Source organism: Staurois parvus, unplaced genomic scaffold, assembly GCF_062004578.1.
Source record: "Staurois parvus isolate SC_StPar_1 unplaced genomic scaffold, SC_StPar_1.0 ptg000376l, whole genome shotgun sequence".
Taxonomy (NCBI): Eukaryota; Metazoa; Chordata; class Amphibia; order Anura; family Ranidae; genus Staurois; species Staurois parvus.
In genome coordinates this window covers 1,600,723-1,623,568 of record NW_028318172.1, presented here as the reverse complement: position 1 = coordinate 1,623,568, position 22,846 = coordinate 1,600,723, and the positions used below count along the sequence as shown (strand labels likewise).

Here is a 22,846-nt window from a genome sequence, read left to right as displayed (position 1 = left end):
CACTGAATTCAAGCCACAGTACACTGTGAAGACAGTGAAGCATGGCTGCGCAAGCATCATGATATGGGGATGTTTCTCATACTACTGTGTTGGGCCTATTTATCACATACCAGGGATCATGAATCAGTTTGAATACATCAGAATACTTGAAGAGGTCATGCTGCCTTATGCTGAAGAGGTCATGCTGCCTTATGCTGAAGAGGAAATGCCCTTGAAATGGGTTTTCCAACAAGACAACGACCCCAAACACACCAGTAAACGTTCAACATCTTGGTTCCAGACCAACAAGATTGACGTTATGGAGTGGACAGCCCAATCCCCGGATCTTAATCCAATAGAAAACTTGTGGGGTGACATCAAAAATGCAGTTTCTGAGGCAAAACCAAGAAAGAGAGAAGAACTGTGGAATGTAGTCCAATCATCCTGGGCTGGAATACCTGTTCACAGGTGCCAGAAGTTGGTTGACTCCATGCAACACAGATGTACAGCAGTTCTCAGAAACAGTGCTTATACAACTAAATATTAATTAAGTGATTCAAAGGAAAGCAAAATCTTCAAACATTTTTCAGTTTATATAGTGAATGTTTGAGTTTGTAAAGAAGAATACAAACACTGCTATTTTTTTGAACAGTCTAATATTCACTTTTCTTTAATTTTTTTTAGAGGAACAACACAAATTTGATATATTTTTCTTCAAGTTTTGATTTGGAATAGAATGTGTAATGTCCCCAATGCATTTGTGTGTATGGAAATAAAAGCTATTAGAAAGATTTTGAGCTTTATTCACTTTTTTCAACACACTGCTATTATTGTGAACACAACTGTATCTTACAAAAAAAAGAACTAATTTTCTCTTGCAAATAAAAACAAACAGATATACAGTACAGTGTTTCATAGTTCGTATGGTTGAACAGACCCCAGTCTATCCAATTCAGCCTGTTGGGGTTTATGTCAATACCATTTCCCATTTCCCTGAATATTGCGTATGCCAAGATGCCCATCTAAGAGTTTTTTGAAAATAATCACCACCCCCAACTATGCCGTTTGAGCAGTAAAGAAGCCCTTGCACAGTAAAAGGTTAGGTCACTCTTCATCCAACCTCATTAGGTGGCCACGTGTCTTCTCAAGCAACCTGAGACGGAATAGTCCTCTCCCTATATTACAATTACCATTTAGATATTTGTATATCACTATCATATCTCCTCTCAAGCATCTCTTCTCCAAGGAGAATAAGTTAAATGCTTGTAGTCATTCCTCTTAACCAAGGTTCTCCAGTTACCTTATTAGCTTTGATGCCCTCTACAGTTCCAGCACTTGCTTCCTGCGGTTGGTGACCAGAAATGGATAGTATACTAGAGATGTGGCCAGACCAGGCTTTTGTAAAGTGGAAGAATTATAGTCTTATCTTTTGAGTAAACACCCTTTTTAATGTATACTAATAGCCTGCTAGCTCAACTTGCTGCAGCTTGGCATTGCATGCTATTGCTTAGTCTGATCTACTAGGACCCCAAGATCTTTTTCCATCCTGGATTTCCTAAAAGGATCTCCCCCTAACAAGTAACTTCTGCTTATATTTTTTAGCACCCCAGTGGATTACATTTTATTTTTCAACATTAATTATCATTTGCCATGCAGTTATTCACCCCTTTATTTTACTGAGGTCTTCTTTCAAAGTTTCTATATCCTGCTGTGAAGTTATTGCCCTGTTAAGCTTTGTATCATCAGCAAACATTGGGACTAAATTATTTATACCAACTACTGTATCATTTATCGATAAATTAAAATGAATTGGTCCCAGGACAGAGCCATGGGGTACCCCGCTGATAAATCTAGACAACTGAGTACTTGCTATTCATCACCATCCTTTGAACACACCCTTGTAATCAGTTTTTTATCCAGGTACATACACCAATGTCCATGCCAACACAGTTAAAATTTGGTAGATTAAGTGTTTATGGGGAACTGTATCAAATGCTTTAGCACAGTCAAGATACACCACATCCACAGGCAATCCACTACCAAGGTGAAAGCTCATTTCCTAATGGAATGTTAGACTGGTTTGCCAAGAATGGTTTTTCATAAATCCTTGCTGAATACTACTACTAACACTATTTTCTTAAGCAAATTCTTTGATATAGTACCTTACCATCCCCTCCAATAGTTTAACTACTATTGATGTTGGGCTGACTGGTCTATAGTGTCCAGGTATATACTGTATCTTGGCCCCCCTTTTTTTTTTTTTTTTTTAAATATTGGTACCACATTGGCTTTTCGCCAATCAGCTGGTACCAATCCAGTCACTAAGCTGTCCTTAAACGTTAGGAACAACTGTCTAGCTATAACCTGGCCAAGTTCTTTGTGTACTCTCAGGTGTAAGCCATCTGGTCCTGTTATGAATACACTCAACTTACCCAACATACAACTCTTCCATTAAAACAGGGCAGCTTTGCATTGTCATCGGAGATCTCTTCTTTAACCACCCTGGAAAAAGGAAACAATATAAAAATTATTTAAAATGTTACAAACTTATATACGCCCACCAATACATCAAGTATCTATCATCCCTCAGAAATTAACCACTTGACTTCCAGAAGGTTTTAGCTCCTTCATGACCAGGGCATTTTTTTGCAACTGAGCACTGTGCTACTTTAACTGGCAATTGCGCAGTAATGCAACACTGAACTCAAATGAAATTTATATATTTCTTCACATAAATAGAGCTTTCTTTTGGTGGTAATCGCCACTGGGTGTTTTATATTTTTTAACATATATAAAAAATATAAACATTTTGGAATAAAAAAAAGAGAAACATTTTTCTAAGTTTCTGTTATATAAATTGGCAAATAAATCAGCTTTCTTTATAAATTTAAGCCAACTTGTAGTCTGCTAAAATTCTTTGGTAAACTGATAGCCTAAATCAGTGTATAGTATATATATATATATATATATACACACACACACACACACACACACACACATACATACACACACACACACACACACACACACATATATATATGTGTGTGTATTGAAAATTGATCAATCCTAATGTACTGACAGCCCATCTCACTTCTGGAGGCCCTAAAATGCCAGGCAGTACAACTGCCCCCCCCCCCCCCGCCAAATGACCCCTTTTTGGAACATACAGTTCAAGGTATTGAGTAAGAGGCATGGTGATTTTTTTGAAGTTGTAATTTGTCAAAAATTGTTTGTAAAAATTAAGAAATTTTTTTTTCCCCTCCCCTGTTTTTTTTTTTTTTTTTTTACACATACTGTCCCCAGTGCATATGAGTGGTGTAGCAGCATATAATAGGACTGGTGATCAGGGGTACTTACTGGTGACAGTAGGCTTAAAAATTAATATTTATTCAAAATTGTATTTTATTTATTCAGAGGATCGTAAAAAAGTAGGGAGGTGATCAGGTTTTTTTTTTTTTTTTTTTTATTACACTGTTACTGCTTGTAAGAGTGATGATCACGGTTATGAGCAATGGTTTTAACGGTCATGAATGGCTTTCATTCGGGACGCCTTGCTTACGATTGTGATTGGCCCAGGTACCATGTTGATAGCTGTGAGTCAATCACAGCATCACAATATTAAGCAAGCCGTTGTGAATGGAAGCCGTTCATGACTATGCAGTTTTGCTTAAATTTTTTTTTGCACAGATCACTTAATACCCCAGCCTCTTGTTTGCAAACTCCAAGCAGGCTTTCATGTGTTGTATACTTAGGAGAGGCTTTCATCTAGCCACAAATAAAGCCCAAATCAGTGGAAGGCTGCAGTAATAGATGTCCTGGAACTTTGTCCCATCTCCATATAGGAACTCTGGAGCTCAGCCAAGAGTGACCATAGGGTTCTTGGTCAACTCTCTTATGAATGACCTTCTCCCCTGACTGCTCAATGTGGCCAAGTGACCAACTCTTAGAGAAGTCCTGGATGCACCAAACTTCTTCCATTTGAGAATTATAGAGGCCACTGTGCTCCTGGGAACCTTCAAGTAATAATAAAGTCTTGTCTTTGTTGTTGTTTTAAAAAAAAAAAAAAAAACAAAAACAAAAACAAATATATGTCATACGTTCCCTGCAGTGGATTTGCACAGCAAGCATGCAGACTCCAGAGCCGTGGCTCTGCATGTCCGATCACACAAAACTGTGACTTGGCCTCTCCCCCTCCTGATTGGCTCACTGGCTGTGATTGACAGCAGTGGGAGCCAATGGCTTGAAGACATCGTTGGATCGGGATGGGGCTCAAGTGTTGGGGGGGGGGGGGGGAGAGCTGCTACACAGGAGGTTTTTTTTTTTTTTTTTTTTTTTTTTTTTTAACTTTTATGCATAGAATGCATGAAGTTAAACCTTGAGCCTTTACAACCACTTTCAGTGCAGCAGAAAGTTTTTTGCAGCATTCCACAGATCTGAGCCTTGCAATAATTGTGTCTGAGCTCTGCAGACACTTCTTTGACCTCATGGCTTTTGCTCTGACACAGTATGCAGTCAGCTGTGAGGCCTTTTATATAGAGGCGTGTGCCTTTCCAAATCAATCCAATCAATTTAATTTACCACAGGTGAACTGTAATCAAGATGTCAAAACATCTTCGCAACAACCAAGACAAATGGGAGGCACCTGAGCTACATTTCTGTGTTGTTGCAAAGGGTAAATAGAGTGGAAACGTTTTTACTCCTGCCAGATTTTATTGCGGTTTGTATCCTTGCTAGGGAAATTCATCCTTCTCTAAGTGACCACTGTCACTAGAACAGAAAGCAAATGCAAATACAGTAAGCAGCAGTTATTAAAACAATAGAGGGGAAATCTTTCAATGGGTACACCTCTTCCACTGACAAAAGTTTAAGATTTCAGATTCCTTTTGTTTTATCTCTATGACAGGGACATATACTGAAAGAAAAGAAAAAAAATTAACAAGACCAACACGCTCTATAACCAGTGGCCCTCTGCCATGGTGAATCACACTCCATGCAAGTCACAGATGGAGCCCTCCACTCAGCTGGGAGCGTGAGCTTTGTTGAATCAAGCTGAATACACACGGACCAAATGTTGGCCAGTTCAGCCAGCACAGTCCAAAATTCGGACCCTGTGTACAGCGGTTCTTCTGACAGAAGTCAGTCTACAGACAGGCTTTTATCAAAGGAGCATGCTGGAAAACCAGCATCCGTGGCTGCTCGTGCAGATTAGTGTGTTCTGTGGCAGGGCTGTTGGAGAGCAGTCCCCCTGTCAAAAAAACAAAGCACAGCAGGAGAGTCCGCTGTATTAACATTGCTTAGTTAGTACAGTGATCTTTCAGTTTTATTTCCTTCACCCCTCTGGGTTGAAAGAAAAAAAAACAAAAAACAAAAAAAACAAAAAGCATGTGTAGCAGGCTTTAGCCCTGATTCACTGCTGAAAGGGCAGTTGCTAAAACACAAAGCATAGCAGTAAGAGACTGAAAGTGGAGTTCCAATGGTTTTTGTGTTTATTAAAAGTCAGCAGCTACAAAAACTGTATCTGCTGACTGTTAATAAACACACATTAAGCTGTCCCGGAGTCCAATGATGTTCTCACCCGCGGCGTACCTTCTCCTCTTCCACGGCGCCAGCATCTCTACTGTGGCATCTCTGTTGAGCTGGAAGTGGGAACAAGTACCTGTCAAAAACAGGTATCCGCTCGCCTCCCCCCCCCCCCAAAGTGCAGTGGAGGGGGGGGAAAGGAGGCAAATAAGCGGAGCTTCCGCTTTTGAGTGGAACTCCGCTTTAACTATAGCAGCAAGCGGCTTCACCATCTAGATAAACAGAGTGAAGCAGTGAGGTTATAAATATATAATGTGTTGCGCTCCCAGTGACAATATCTTTGATGTATGTATCTAATTACCCTTAGTATACAAATAATTCTAAGGTGATGAATAAAAATATACACAATCAAAATATGAAAGTGATTTAAAAAAATATTAACCACTATAGTGTATATAAGTTTGATGATAATAACCGCAAAACCAATAAATAGTGCATTGTATACTAAAATATATAAATGAAAGGAATAAACATCATAAATAATGAATACTCAAAAATTATATATATACTGCCAAATAATTGTGATATAAATGTCCTTTAAATTCAGTGACTTTGTGCTTGAATAAATCTTGATTTGGTGACTTTTTTGTGAATCTGTGACTTTCTTTGAATCCTCAATTGATAAAGATGTATGCTCACCTCCTTGTTAGCCTGCAATTAGGCTATACACACTTGTGGTTCACCTCCTATGGAACCTGCTTAGATGGAATTCCTCCCTTATGGATGGTAAGAACGTGGATATGCGTTATCCTCAATTAGCCCATGTGCGTTTTTCCATATGTGGGGACAAATTGCCAGACATAGTGTTTTATCCTTATAAAAAGGTTTCTCCTTTATTGCTTTCCAACAGGTACACTCACATATATGATATGCGGTATAGGATGAAATTGCTCAGCTCTAATGATCCGCCAGCCGTCCGGCCATGCACCTGCCGTCTGTCAGATACTCCAGCTCTCTCCGAGTGACACCGCAGCCCCACCCCTACGCGTTACGCCACTGGTCACGTGGCTTCATCACAACCCCCTGATGAAGCCACGTGACCAGTGGCGTAACGCGTAGGGGTGGGGCTGCGGTGTCACTCGGAGAGAGCTGGAGTATCTGACAGACGGCAGGTGCATGGCCGGACGGCTGGCGGATCATTAGAGCTGAGCAATTTCATCCTATACCGCATATCATATATGTGAGTGTACCTGTTGGAAAGCAATAAAGGAGAAACCTTTTTATAAGGATAAAACACTATGTCTGGCAATTTGTCCCCACATATGGAAAAACGCACATGGGCTAATTGAGGATAACGCATATCCACGTTCTTACCATCCATAAGGGAGGAATTCCATCTAAGCAGGTTCCATAGGAGGTGAACCACAAGTGTGTATAGCCTAATTGCAGGCTAACAAGGAGGTGAGCATACATCTTTATCAATTGAGGATTCAAAGAAAGTCACAGATTCACAAAAAAGTCACCAAATCAAGATTTATTCAAGCACAAAGTCACTGAATTTAAAGGACATTTATATCACAATTATTTGGCAGTATATATATAATTTTTGAGTATTCATTATTTATGATGTTTATTCCTTTCATTTATATATTTTAGTATACAATGCACTATTTATTGGTTTTGCGGTTATTATCATCAAACTTATATACACTATAGTGGTTAATATTTTTTTAAATCACTTTCATATTTTGATTGTGTATATTTTTATTCATCACCTTAGAATTATTTGTATACTAAGGGTAATTAGATACATACATCAAAGATATTGTCACTGGGAGCGCAACACATTATATATTTATGACTTTTTGGACACCTAGGTAGTGTTGTGTTGAGTGTTTGCGATCCTATATATATTTTGGACAGTGAGTGTCCATTCTCTTGATATTGAGAGGTTAATATTGGGTGGATACAGATTGGCTCGCAAGTCACACAGATATTTGAAGCAGTGAGGTTACCCGCTTTATATTGCATTTTAACCACCTTCCGCCCGCCCTATAGTACAATGACAGGCGCAAGGTGGTTCTCTCATTCTGATAGGACGTCATATGACGTCCTACCATTCTCACTGTGCATGCGCGGCTCAGGGAGCGCACAGCGCGGCGATCGCCGGTGCGCTGTGTCCCTCGGACACAGAGGATCACGGAAAGAGCCGAAGATGTTGGCTCGGTCATGTTATCCACTGTGTCCAATCACAGCTGATCACATGTAAACATGGAAAAGCCCATAATTGGCTTTCCGCGGAGGGGACATGTACACTGATCATCAGGGCACTGATGATCAGTGTGGCCCCAGAAGTGCCACCTGTCAGTGCTCATCAGTGCCACGTGCCAGTGCCCATCAGTGCCACATATCAGTGCATACCTGTGCACATCAATGCCACATATCGATGCCCATCTGAGCTGGCCTTTCAATGTCACCCATCAGTGCCAGTCAGTGCCACCTATCAGTGCCAGTCAGTGCCACCTATCAGTGCCAGTCAGTGCCACCTATCAGTGCCAGTCAGTGCCACCTATCAGTGCCAGTCAGTGCCACCTATCAGTGCCAGTCAGTGCCGCCTATCAGTGTCATGTATCAGTGCTGCCTGTCAATGCCCATCACTGCAGCCTCATTAGCGCACATCAGTGAAGGAGAAAAATCACTTATTTACAAAATTGTATAACAAAAACGAAGAAAAAAACTTTTTTTTTTTCAATTTTCAGTGGTTTTTGGTTTAAGAAAAAATAAAAATCCCAGAGGCGATTAAATACCACCAAATAAAAGCTCTATCGGTCTCAAAAAAATGGTAAAAATTTCATATGGGTACAGTGTTGCATGACTGAGCAATTGTCAAAGTGTGACAGCGCTGAAAGCTGGAAAATGGCCTGGGCAGGAAGGGGGTATAAGTGCCCTGTAGGCTAGTGGTTAAACTGCAATTTAATACTTCCATATTGTATTTCAATTTCTAGCCTACTCTTATTATTCTGAACAATCTTAACGTTGGAAACATTTTATTTTCTGACAGTCCCTACACATTTACTTCCTTGGAAGCGCTGCGTAAACTGTTGCAGCTATATAAATCCTGTATTATAATAATTTTTGTGACAAGCATTTACTAACGCCCTTTAAGTAGCCACTGTTGTATAACAGAACCTGCCTTCAGATCTACAGAGGTGCTGAGAGGAGGAGCTTCAGGAGGGGGAGTCTATACAGGAATCACAATTGCAGGCTGCAAGGTACCATAGGATATGTATCTCTTAGAGATTTAAGGTAAACCGCAGAGGAGAAGCTACATAGAATGGGGGTAAATCCTGAAAGTTGTGGGAGAGATCGCAAGCATGTGGAACGCTCACAAAAACATGAAAAGGAGCTTTTTCAGGCAAGCTTATACTGGACTGTCAAAAATCACTATTTTGTTACTACAATGCTCATGTTATAAAATGAAAAGTGTATGCTGTGATTATAGAACGTTTGAGCATTGGGTGCCATTCAAAATGAAAAGAACTGCAACTCAGGCATGATTACAACAACATATTAGGATTTAAAAGACACCATTTATCGAGAGAGATCGAGAGAGAGACTTATTCTCTTGCTATTTAAGTCTATCTATAATTAATGGCAGTCACAGTAAAGTGCTCTGCAGAAATGCAGTGTAGCCTTGAGTACTCCATCTGCTGGATGCAAGGAGAGATTCATATGCAATATTTCTTTACCCCTCAAAAAAACAAATCTCCAGCCACAAAATTATTATGTATTCCCTTTTAATTTCTTAAAAGAACATAAGCTTTTAAAATGAAATTGATTTCCAAAAAGATAAAAGACCATATTAAAAAAAAAACACACACCAAAAAAAAAGTGCATTGGTAGGAACTAATAACCTCAAATCTCTATCAGCATGTTGAAAAGGTACACAAAAAAACTCCTAAAGACAGCAATGCCTGATCCTTTCCCTCTAAGATGACCAGGATGTAGTACAGTAAAAGACAGATTATGCAAGTGAGCAACCAACTAATGAAAATACTATCCTATTGCTACATAGTGCAGTGCTTGACAGTATGATCTGTGATCAAAGATCTTTTCAGGAAGTGTTTACAATCTGTGGGCCAATGTGGACCTGTTGAAATTGCATATCGGTCTGATCGACCATAGGGGATCCTCAAGTGAAAGCAGTGTATACAATATAATAAATTTGGAATTAAACATTTTGATACCATTTTGCAGTAGACCTTTTACTAACAATATAGTAATCTGGATAGTAATACAGCCTAAACTTGTTTACATCCTTGCATTCTTAACCACTTGCCCTCCAGAGGATTTACTCCCCTTCCTGACCAGGCCATTTTTTGCGTTATGGCGCTGCGTTACTTTAACTGACAATTGTGCAGTCATGCAACGCTGCACCCACATGAAATTTACATCCTTTGTTTTCCATGAATTGAGCTTTCAGTGGTATTTGATTGCCTGGGCGGTTTTAATTTTTTGCACTATTAAAAAAAAAAAAAAAAAAAAAAGCCTGACAATTTTGAGAGAAAATAAAAAATATTTTTGACTTTTTGCTATTGAACATGTCCAGGAAAAAAAAAAAAAAAATCAAATTTAGTCATAAATTTAGGCCAAAATGTATTCTTCTACATGTCTTTTGCTACAAAAAAAAAAAAACCCAATACGTGTAAATGAAATGGTTTACGTGAAAGTTATAGTATATATACTGGAATAATTTTTTTTTGCTAGTAATGGCGGCGTTTAGCGACTTATAGTGGGACTGCAGTGGCATTCTGACACTGGGGGGGAAATGACTTGGTGTCACGGACATCCCCAGTGACACCAATACAGTGATCAGTGAAAAAAAAAAAGCGCTGAGACTGTACTAATGGCATTGGGCAGGAAGGGGTTAACATGAGGGGCAATTAAAGGGTTAACTGTGTGCTGGGAGTGTCTTACTAGGGGGCAGTGTGTTGGTGCTTCACTGTAAGCACACTGCTCTGGCCTTCCTAACCCTCTTGTATTGTATTGTTGCTGTATTGTCTCCCGTTATATTGTAAGGCGCTGAGCAAACTATTGGCGCTATATAAATCCTGTATATTAATAATAATATAATAAATAATGTGTCCAAGCCGACAGGGAGGAGGACCGTTAGTAAACAAAGCAGCCCTCTTCCCCGGAGATCCTCAGTAAACACCAGCTAGGACCAGGTGAATCACGCTGTTGATACAAAGAGCATTTTTTTTATGGGGGGGGGGGGGGTAAACACATTTTTCTTTGTTTCGGTTATAAAATTTTGCAGATAAAGAATCTTAAAATTTAGGCAAAAACTTATCCTACATTTCTTTAGTAAAAATAACTCAAATCAGTGCATATTAGTCTGTGTGAAAGTTATAGGAGTCTACAAACAGTATTCTTTGAAAATCAGTCAGTCCTGATGTACTGACAGCCCATCTCATTTCTTGGGGCCCAAAAATGCCAGGACAACACAAATAATCACCAAATGCTCCCTTTTTGGAAAGTAGAAAGCCTGGAGTTACTTAGTAAGGAGGCTTGGTGAGTTTTTTTGAAGTTGGAATTTTTTTTTCATAATTATTCTATATACGGTCACCAGTGAAGTATAAAATGGTGTGGTGATCAGGGATGTCACAATCATGCTCACAGGGAGAGGCACAGTTCTCCATTTTGCTCCAAATGTCTGCATTGTGGTATTTCTCTTAAACGAATATGCAATCACCTGAGAGGGGAAGGTGTTGTATCGTGCATACGAGAGCAGGCACAGGCTCTCCCTGTAGTAAGAAGGTCATGTATCTCCTCATTTCCCCTCCCTCAGGAATGCAAGCAGCGTATGATGCTGAGCCCTGCCTAACAATTCCTCTGCCAAATAAGGTAGTGAAGATAATAGTTGATGTTGTGTAGAAAAAGAAAAAGCAGCTGTTAGTTTTTGTGTGTAGTCAGAGAAGGGAGGACCGTCCTTGATATAACATCTATCGGACAGAAAGCAAAGGAGAATCTTGTGGCAACAACGAAACCCAGTGCGAGACCAGAAATCACTTTTTAGCTCATCAGACTTGAAACTGCTTAACCCCAGGCATTTATTCGGCAAGTACTTATTTACCTAAACGTCTTTCTGTTATCTGTGGGCTGTGCTTGGTATATATAAATAAAATATAACATATTTCTGTAATTATTTTTATTGCACCCTTTTGACCTTTTGGTAATAAAGATTACTTTCTGAAAGTGTTGAACTGTTTCTATAGCTCTTGAATGTAACTTACAAATCCCTGCCGCTGAAGAACGCTACTATGAGTATTTAACCCTTTGTATAACCGGTCTGTAGAGATAGCGGGATACTGACGGTTAACCAATCATCCTAGTGTATTGTGGAGTTTCCTCTTTCTCTGTATAAAAAGGAGGTGGTGGCAGTGTGAAGGGTTAATTGCGTAATTAACTTGACCCAGTAACAATCGCATTCAGGCTGCCGGTACGTCGATCGTAGTCCAATTAGCTGGAACATTGGTGTGCTGGGTGCAGCTGGGTGTGGCATTCGTGTGCCAGTGCCAGCGAGATTTTAGATTGGCTAGTCCTTCGGTCACAAGTTTGGTGAGAAAGGCTGGGGTCTGACGCCGCGCCATCACAAGGGACACAGACTTATTTTTTTTTATATATACTGTAACCAGGGCATTAGTGTTACCATAGTAACATTGTACTACTCTGGGGAGGTGATCAGGGTTTTTTTTTTTTCCCCACACACACTATGATCGCTTACAACTGTGATATTCACCGTTCTATGTAACCATTTGTTGCGAATTAATCCATACATCGTGTATTGTTGTGATTAGCGGTGATTACCCACAGCCAATCATATGGCACAGATGGGCTGTGATTGGCCCTGTCTGTACCATGTGATCACTGTGACCAACCACAACAAGCAACACACAAGTACTCAATGAATTGCTATAAATGGAAGCCATCCATTGTATACAAAAATTGCCATAGGATCTACTGTGATTGGTAAGGATGCACCGAAATGAAAATAAGCACCAATACAGGTGTTGAAAATAACCACGCCCCCTCGCTAGTTCTCAACCTTACCTGAGAAAACACCAAATGATCCCGGCGCTGGACATAGAGATAAGTAAAGGAAAAATGGCCTCCACTCATTTCTATGTCCTTGGAGGATCGGAGCGATTCTTTTTTTTTTATCTAATGCTGTACCTTGTAGAGGAGAGATGTGGGGTCTTATTGACCCCATATCTTTCCATAAGGAGGACCTGTCACTAATTATTTCTATTATGCATGCATTCCTTGTGATAGGAATAAAAGTGGTTAAAATGTTTTTTTTTTTTTAAAGTGTAAAACACACACACACACACATTTTTTTTTAAAGTTTAAAGTGCCCCCGTCTTCGCAGGTAGTGGTGAACGCATACCTAGGCTACGCCCACATGTGTAACCTATATTCAAATCACACATGTGGCAATGCCACGCACATCAGAGCAAGAGCAATAATTCTAGTACTAGAACTCCTTCGTAACTTTACATTGGTAACCTGTAGAAGTTTTTAAAGCATCACCTATGGAGATTTTTAAGTATCGCAATTTTAAAGCATGTCATGTTTGGTATCTGTTTACTCGCCATAACATACTCTTTCATATTTTACAAAAAAATTGGAATATATGCGTTTTGTTTTTTTAAATCATTAAAGTATTTATTCCCCAAAAAAATTGTTTGAAAAATATATTAATTTAAAAAAAAAAAAAAAAAAAAAAAAAAAAAACGGTCCATTTCGGTTTCCGGTCAAGTGCATCTTGAATTTTCGGTTTTGATACCAGAATTTTCATTTTGGTGCACCACTAGTGATTAGTCGCAGTGATCACATGGTACCGGCAACGGCCCAGTACACTATTATCCGTAGAGTCCAGTGGACACAGCGGATGACAGATCGCGATGCAGTGAGGCCTGTAGGGAGTGCACAAGGCACATTCTTGGAACGTCATATGAAGTCCACCTAGAACAAAAGAGCTCCTGCACGGCAGTCATTACAATAGGCCGGGCAGTTAAATGAGAACTAATGGCCAGACTTTTTTTGGAATTTCGGATAGAATAAAAGTCCCTGTGGTTTTTTTTTCCTTTTACCACCTGTATCAGTTTAGGGATCTTTCCCTTCACTACTTTCCCATACCAAAACAGAAAGTGAGAGGAAATCCCTTCAAAGTGAGATGATCCTGGGGTATCACCAGGGTCACCATAACTTCCCATTTGAATATTTTCCCTCTATTAGGCTCTATGTACACTGGCTTAAAAATAGCTGTTTCTACAAGAGTTTTGTGTTTTGCTTGTAGAAGCAGCTCAGTGTTATCGTAGGAGTCCATGCACATCAAAGACGATTAGAAGCAGAGGAAAAAAAAAACCAAACACTTTCAGACTCTATGCACACTAGTGGTTTTTTAAGCTCCTGGAAGCTATGAGCATTTTTCTTCTGCTCCAAGACACCAATAGTGTTATCCTATGTGTGCATGGACACCATTTTATGCTAGAAGCGTTTTTCAAGCTTCAGGAGCATAAAACAAATTGTTTTTGTAGAGTTTTTGGAAGCGTTTTCCCAGCAGAAAAACACACTGAGCGCTCCTAAATGCTTATAAGTGCTAATAAAACACTTCTAACAGGCTTTTTCAAGCTTATTTTTTTCCCTTCATGTACTGTAAAACTGCTAATAAAATGCTTTTAAACACTACTAGAACCGCTAATACAAGATGGCACAAAAATGCTTTTTTTTGTGTTTTTCATCCAGCATTTTATTCTAGTGTCTTTTGAGCTTATAAACAATAGTGTGCATGGAGCCTCAATCAAAACAGTAAACAGGACAAAGAGAGGGTTAATCTCCCTACAGGGGCATAGACAGCAAACTGACAGGTGCTCTAATCCTTCTCCATTCTATCCAAAGCAAAAAAAGTTTTGCCTTTATTTATACTCTAACCACTTTCCCCAGCAGGCAATTTTGAAAACACACACATATATGTCAATCTACATTTTGCTAGACTGTTACTTGGAACCCCCAAACATTATTATTCAGGATTTATATAACGCCAACAGTTTGCTCAGCACTTTACAATATAAACGGGAGACAATACAGCAATGATACAGTTCAATACAAGAGGGATAAAAGGGCCCTGCTCCTTAGAGCTTACAATCGAAGAGGGAAGGGCTAGTGGTACAAAAAGGTAAAAACTGTGGGGGATGGACTGGTAGGAGTAATAGAAGATTCCATTATTAGCTGATGGCAGGATAGGCTTCCCTGAAGAGACAGGTTTTCAGAGATTGCCTAAAAGTGAGCAGAGTAGGCGATAATCTGATAAATTGGGGTAGAGAGTTTCAGAGGATGGGAGAGGCTCTGGAGAAGTCCTGGAGACGAGCATGGGAGGAGGAGACATGGAAATGCAATTATTTTAGTAAATATAAACTGCTAAATATCTTTTCTCATCAGCAGTTAGAGCAGTCTTGTGACTTCAACAGAGCACTTAAAGCTTGTAGGAGGAGTTTTCTTTCTGCTCTAGAAAGATGTGAAACCCCTGACCCTCTGTCTGGACATTACGGATTGGCCCTCTGCTGATCACATGCACTCTCCCAAGAAAAAAAACTCTAGCAATACACACCAAAGTAAGCATGTGACCCACAGGTTCAGTCTGTATCAGGTGGTCATTTCAACAAGAGGAGGGACAGAGAAGAAAGAATCAAACAGTCTTTTTACAGAATGCAGATGATTAACCCCTTAGGTTCCACAGTGAGTATAACAAGCATGCTTTACTGCATATACAGACTGATTTTACTGTTGTGGGTTTAGTAACACTTTAAACATGAGTTCTGGCGCTGGAATTATTGCTCTCACTTTGACATTTACGGTGATACCTCACGTGTGGTACAATCACCATTTACATAAAAGTGTTTTAAAAACTTTAACAACGTTATTGCTATCACTAGGGACAAACGTCATCCTCTGTGATAGCTGGGTTACCAAGATCATGGCTGCAGCCATATTTTAGTTACACATTTGCAAAACATGGATTTAAAAATATAGTTCCCCGTCTGGCGACTTGTCTTAAGTGGCCTGCACATTCATTACTGGTAATATTAGACAAATCTAATTAACTCTGTGCTGATCACTTAAAGTGTTACTAAACCCACAACAATAAAATCAGTCTGTATATGCAGTAAATCATATATTATATTTTTTTTTTTCTTGGGAGAGTGCATGTGATCAGCACAGGGCCAATCAGCACTGTCCAGATAGAGGTCATGGGTTCTGCATCCTCCCAGAACAGAATAAAAACTCCTCCTAAAAGCTTAAATATGTTCTTGACTGGACACTGATAGAAGTCACAAGACTGCTCTAACTGCTGATGAGAAAAGGTATTTAGCAGTTTATATTTACAAAATAATTACACTTCCATGTTCTGTGTACTGTGGGAGACCAGATATAGTGAATGCAGGGTCCTGGGTTTAGTAACACTTTAATCCACTTGTCAACCAAGGTAGGTTTTTTAACAACATAGTAGATAAGTGGTTAAATGAAGCTACTGGCTTTAAGTCGGCAAAAGGGCTTCCCAATAAAAAGCTATTGGGCAGCTCTAAAGTCAGCTCTCTCAATCCACCAGAAAGCCTCGGACCACGGGTAACAATTTCCCAGGAGTAAGCAGGAAGAACATCTGTTCCCTCCTGTGACTAATGACCCCAGGAGTGATGTGTATTACATCACTTACGGGGTCACAGCTGTCATTCCTCGGCTAGTATAGCCAAGGATGCAGCTATCCCAGCGCAGTCTATGAGCAAGAAGGGGAGATACGGGGGTCTATTTTGCCTAAAAGGGTACCTCTCACCTGACCAAGTTATTACATAGTGTGCATGTTAAAAAATAAACAAAACAAAAAAAACAAAAAAACCTGAAGGACTCCCTTCGCCTCCACACACACCCCATATAAAAGTGCAGCATACAGCGAGCATATGAATGTCAAAATGAATTATGCTACACATGTGAGGTATTATTGCTAACTTTGTGGAGTGAGTGAGAATAATTCTGAGGCCACAGTTGTTAGCGCTAAACTGGTGATGTGTAAAAGCAATTAAAGTGTAGTTTAGGGAGAATTTTGGGTATCAGTTTTCGGAGATTCCACCAATATATGTAATTTTAAGTTTTTACATGTTCATTTATTCCAGACTTTATATGTTTTCAAAAAATCTTGGTTTGTTTGGACTAAAATGAATTTTAGTGTATTTTTTTTCCTGAAAATGTGTTTGGTTAACTACAAAATACAGTGCGACATAAAAAATTGCAACTGTCACCATTTTTTTCCTCCAGTGTCTCTGCAATAAAAAAAAAAATACACTTTTTAGGGGGTTCACATTAATTTTTATTAATGTGAATTAAATAGAAATTTTAACATGCATGCAAAAAAAATGAAAAACAAAAAAAATGCCTAGGTAGACAAGTGGTTAAAGCCATACTCCAGGAACTCCACTGCTAGAGTTAAATGCTAATTAACTAAGAGACTAGGAATAAACTGCTGAAGGCTCCAGCTTGTGGGCAGCCCCTTGCTGTCCTTACGTACAATGCAGGGCTTTTGACCTTGCATTGCATTGTATTTGATAACCGATAAATTTGAGAACCTGTCACACAGATAGAGAAAGCTTGCCTAAATGAGTAGTTAGGCAATTGAAACTTAGGAAGCTCAAAGATTATTTTTTTAATTCAAAGTAATGGGTTATATGGGAAAAAACAAAAAATGAGAGATGGGAGAATCCTTTTCACTGAAACTTTGTATTCTGACAGAGGGGAGACTTCGAAGCCATCAGAATACACGGATACGTAGCACTTATAGCTATAGCCTACGGTGCTGATCAAGTGGGTAAAGTCCAACAGGCTGGTTGTACAGAAGATGATCAGTAGATCGACTTCTTGCAACCAGCCTGCCCATACATGGATTGAAAGTCAGAAAGTCCTTCTTTCCCAAATCTTTGGTCTTACTATCTGGCGGCCAATATTGCCCCCTTAGCCCATCTCCATGCATCTCACCATTTCCCCTTGTGGGCTACTGTAGACTTGATGGATTTCCACCCGATACTACTCTCTTTGCCGTGGCTTCCTTTTACTCATCGACCTTCATCCCTTAGTCCGACGCTAACGCTTCATCTTTGGGATTCTATTAAATATTCCGCTGGCCTTATCTCTGCCCACCTACCGTTACTACGTTTGCTACATAACCCATTACTCCCCCCCAGGTCGTGATAATCCTGGACAATTTGCCTGGTGGCAAGCAAATGGCTTCCATGATGTACATTCGATGCTATCTCCCACTAGAATACTCCGCCACTTTATTAATACACTAATACAGACGCACTCGGGACCCTACAGGTTGTCCCCCTTTGAAAGTCAATGTAGACACAGACCCCATGCTCCAGGCCTAATCTCTCTGGTCTACTCTTCCATTTTTTCTTATAGAACTCCTCCGGTCCGTTCCTATCATCAGCGTTGGCAGTCGGAACTCGGGGGCACTTTGGATCAACAGGATTGGCGAGCCATGACCCAAGCGTTATCTAAATGTTCTAGGAAAGTTATTTTAGAAAATGCCTATAAAAGGTTCTTTATCGATGGTATTACACGCCTGCTCGTCTGGCTCGTTTTATCCCTACATATTCTCCGACTTGTTTTCGGGGCTGTCAACAGGTGGGTACTATGGTTCACATCTGGTGGACTTGCCCTAAGGTTTGTAGATTGTGGATCAGAGTTTATGCCCTCCTCCGCACTATGTTTCACACAGACATTAAGCGCAACCCGTAAGAAGCGCTTTTATTTAAACCATTAGTGGGCCTACTCTGTCCCGAACGGCAGCTGGCATCACACCTATTTATGGCCACCAAGCTGACAATCGCGAGGGCCTGGAAGAATCCCCTCAGCTTCGAAGCTGTCAAAAACCGGATGAACTTCATAATGGTTAACGAAAAACTGACGGCTATACTGTTGGATACCAACATTAAATTACTGCAGACATGGCGTCCCTGGCTTGATATAGCCCAACCATCGAGATTCGACCAGTCCCTTCTGTCGATATAAAATTTACGTATTAGTTTATTTTTCTTTTGCGATCGCCCTGGAGCCCTTTTTGTTTTTGTCCTCGTCTCCTTACTCTTCATCCCTCTCTTTTCTTTTGTCTAATCTGTTTTATACTATCTGTACTGATTGTGATTAGTGCTTTGAGTGCTGCATCCGCAATACTAAATCCTCATGCTGGACCCCTTCGAGAGCCCTACACGTGGAATACTTATCTACATTTGGAGAGGCTCCATTTTATATCACTATACAGTATATGCTTTTTGCATGCTGATATAGTGACAATTTTTCTTTAGAGTTTATATTGTCATTGGTCTTTAATAGTTTACTCTTTTTTTTTTTAATACATGGCACTTAAGTATACAGTTTAATTCTATGTCTCTCCACCAGTACATATTCTGGAACATTCATCGAATCCCTTGTATGTCTTATTCCTGTTGGTCAATGCAATTGTTTTTGACTGATTCTTTGCTCCTATCTATTCTATAATAAAATTCTTTGTAAAAGAAAGTCAGAAAGTCCTGAACCGGCTGAAGTTCGATCCATGTATGGCCAAGCTTAATACCTTACTCCTTGAAAGTGGTTTTTCTTGGGCGAGGGACGAGACAGGGTTGCCCCCTGTCCCCAGCGCTCTTTGTCCTGGCGCTTGAGCCGTTGGCTTTGGCGCTTCGGACCGATTGCAATGTATCGGGGGTTCCTTACGCGGGACAGGAATTCAAACTGAACCTTTTTGCGGATGATGCCCTCCTGACTCTTACTAACCCCCTGACGACGCTTCCTAATTTGCAACAGGTTCTTGAGCGCTTCTCCTTGATTTCGGGTCTCCGTATCAACTTGGATAAGACTGTCGCCCTCAATATTACTTTGGCTTCAGATTTGGTTTCGCGCCTACAATCCCATTTCCCTTACAAATGGGCTTCCTCTTCTCTTGAATACTTAGGCATTCGCTTGACCCCCACTTATGACTCCTTGTTTGCTGCGAATTACTATCCATTGCTTAGCTCTCTATCCTCTCTTATGCATTCTTGGCAATTTCCGCACCTGTCTTGGATAGGACGGGTTAATTCGGTGAAAATGACCATCTTGCCGAAATTGTTGTATTATTTTCGCACACTCCCGGTTCGGGTTCCCCCTCATTTTCTTCGGTTGCTTCAGGCAAAGTTAATGCGTTTTATCTGGGCCGATAAGCACCCCAGATTATCCAAAAGTACGCTTTTTGCCCATAGACTTCAGGGTGGTCTTGGGGTGCCTAATGTGACTAAGTATTATCAAGCAAGCCAGATTGCCCCGCTGTCTATGTTGCACGCCTCTTCTGACGTCCCCCTCTGGGTCCTGTTGGAACTACCTAATTGTGCCCCTATCGCACTATCGACGCTTCTATGGCTTCCCCCTGCCCTGCGCCCTATGGCACTGAGTCCGATGTTACTTCATGGCCTACAAGTTTGGGACTCGGTGCGTTACTCTGGTGGTCTGATGTCACCTTTTCTGCCTTTGCTCCCAATTATTAACAACCCTCTTTTCCCGCCGGGTTTGGATCACCCAGGGGCGTTTTCTTGGTGGGTGACTAATGGTTTTTCGCAGGTGCGACACTTTTTGATTTTTCGGTCCTTTCCCACCTGGGACTCTCTTCGGGAATCCCGGAATATCCCCCCGGCGGAATTTTTTCGATATCTTCAATTGCGACACTGGCTGCTCTCGCTGCGGGGTACTTCTGCGTTCCCGTACCAGAAATCTGCCTTTGAACAGCTCTGCCAACTGCGTCCGGGCGCTCCGGGCCTTCTATCCCTTCTTTATGCAGCTCTGAACAGACACTCATCGCATACTTCTCTTTCATATGTTGTTCAGTGGGAGCGCGACCTGGGAGTGGCTGTGGATCCGGAGGACTGGAATAAGGCCTGGTCACTCATAGCTAAATGCTCATTTAATACGACCACACTGGAGGCAGCCTATAAGGTATTGTTTCGTTGGTACTGGGTTCCGGCTCGGCTGGCCCGGGCTAACCCTGCCTGTAGTGATCAATGTTTTCGGGGTTGTGGTCATCGTGGTGATGTATTACATATCTGGTGGTCATGCCCGAGACTGTTTCGTTTTTGGTCTCGTGTATTTGGCCTCCTTTTCACCTTGTTCCATCTCTCCATACGCCGGGATGCTCGGTATGCCTTGCTTCATTGCCCCATACCGGGCCTCTTAGCTCACCAGCAGAAGTTGGCTTCCTATCTGTTTTTATCCGCCACTAGAACAATTGCTCAGGCCTGGAAGAGTCCGTTTGTCCCTCTTCAGGGGGTGCGGGATCGTATGACCACTATGATGCTCAACGAACAGATGTCGAGTATCCGCAACGACTCCCAACGTAAATTTTTGAAAATATGGGAGCCGTGGTTGCAATATGCCCTTCCCTCACTCCCCCCGGCTAGTCTGGGGATGTAATGGCGTTCGGTGTTGGCGCTCTTGAATCCCTGCTCTTTGCCCCCACCCCTTTTTTTTTCCTTTCTTTTCTTTCTCTCTTTTCTTTTTTCTCTCTCTCTCTCTGTTTTTGGTGTGACTGGGCAGCTGCATTTAGTTGTTATAACCAGTTACATTACTGTTTTGTAACTTATGTGCCATTGATAGCCCCTGCGTGGGCGTACCTTTTGCCCTGTTGGCATTAGAGCATTGTTTTTCCTTTTTTTTTATTTTGCATATTGTTTATTTGTGCAATTGATAGCCCCTGCGTGGGCGTGTTTTATTGCCTCTGTTTATACTGTTTAAAATTTAATAAAAACCATTGAAATAGAAAGTGGTTTTTCACCTTAATATTGTCTCTGTAATCAGTTAAAAAAACAATCAAATAAGTAAACATTGTTCAAAATGCCAAAACGTTAAGTCTCTCTTAAATCTGTTCGAGAGAGAGATAGATAAATATATATATATATATATATATATATATATATATATATATATATATATATATATATATATACACACACACACACACACACACATATATACACACATACATATATACACACACACACACACACATTTTTTAATAGCGTTTTTTTTAGTCATTGCAACAAGCATAGAAATTCTGTTACATGCCAGTGGACTGCTTGACAGTGTTATAACTACTTTAAATAAGAGCACCAATTTTCTTTCTATATACATAGTTTGCAAACTAGATTAACATAAATCTGAATATTTTAACCAGCGCACTAATGGACAGATCTAATACAGTCAGCATGCCAATCTGCAGATATTAAAAGTTTAAAAGTTTGTGCAATTAAGTAAGCCACGTGGCATATAAAAGGTTAAAAGTATAGGATGGTTTTCCAGAAACGACCTTTACTGTCCTAGTATGCATACACCAGGCATCCTTGCAAGTTGCACACTAACTTCGGGTCCCTTGGGACAAGAACAGATGTCTGCAAAGTCAAGGCAGCAGACACTCCTAATAACATAAACCTTGTGTATAAATTCCACACTGGGAATACACAAACACTGTAAAAACAGCAGTATAGTAATTCTAGTTAGTAAGAGTGGATGGCGAAGGACTGCAAGCACAGCTGAACAAACCTAGATATGCTTCCGGAAAATGCACCAAGACCCATAACAGTCATTGCACTAATGAATTAGGGCCGATACAGAACATTTTACTTTAAAGACTGAAGCCTAAAACGACTGTTTTTACACAAAATTAAATTTAACTAAACATTAAAAAAAAATAAAAGTCTATTGAGTGACCACCATTTGTATACAAAATACTGACAGTTAACTCAGATTTCTTTATTTTCTTTAACTTGTCTATATGCTGTGCATTTTTAATTGCCTTTGTGTAAACAATAGCTGCATTTAGATCAGTGCAAAAAAAAAAATAAACGCTGAATTTTTAGGCAGCAGTGTGCAAGAGGCCAAAAAAAAAAAAGAACAAATGTTGTACTCCCTGTTAAATTATTTTTCTTGATCCCTCACTGAAATACATATAATTCTGATTGGGATGTCAAAAAACAAGCAATTTAAAAAAGAAAGGGGTGGGCAAAACCAACTCTCCTTTTCACCACCACTCTCCTCACTAATACTTCCAAAATGTATTTATGGGACTCCTTCACTCGAACAAACCCACCTAACCAACCTCAAAAACAAAAACGGGCCCGCCCATAACCATATATGTGGCCTTACTTTACATACACAGGGCATTTGGATACTAGATTCCTGCGGTAATTTATAATTTATACCAATGGAAATATAA

The 22,846-nt window shown here is 40.2% G+C and overlaps 1 protein-coding gene across 3 annotated transcripts in view; it reads right to left on the bottom strand.

Moving 5' to 3' along the window:
• Window positions 1–22,846, bottom strand: part of DVL3 (dishevelled segment polarity protein 3) — a 193,388-nt gene that overhangs the window by 136,231 nt on the left and 34,311 nt on the right. For all 3 annotated transcript variants that reach the window (XM_089685465.1, XM_089685466.1, XM_089685467.1), the window contains exon 2: window positions 2,412–2,481. In XM_089685465.1, the coding sequence (XP_089541591.1) occupies window positions 2,412–2,481 (70 nt within the window). The remainder of the gene's footprint in view (window positions 1–2,411; window positions 2,482–22,846) is intronic.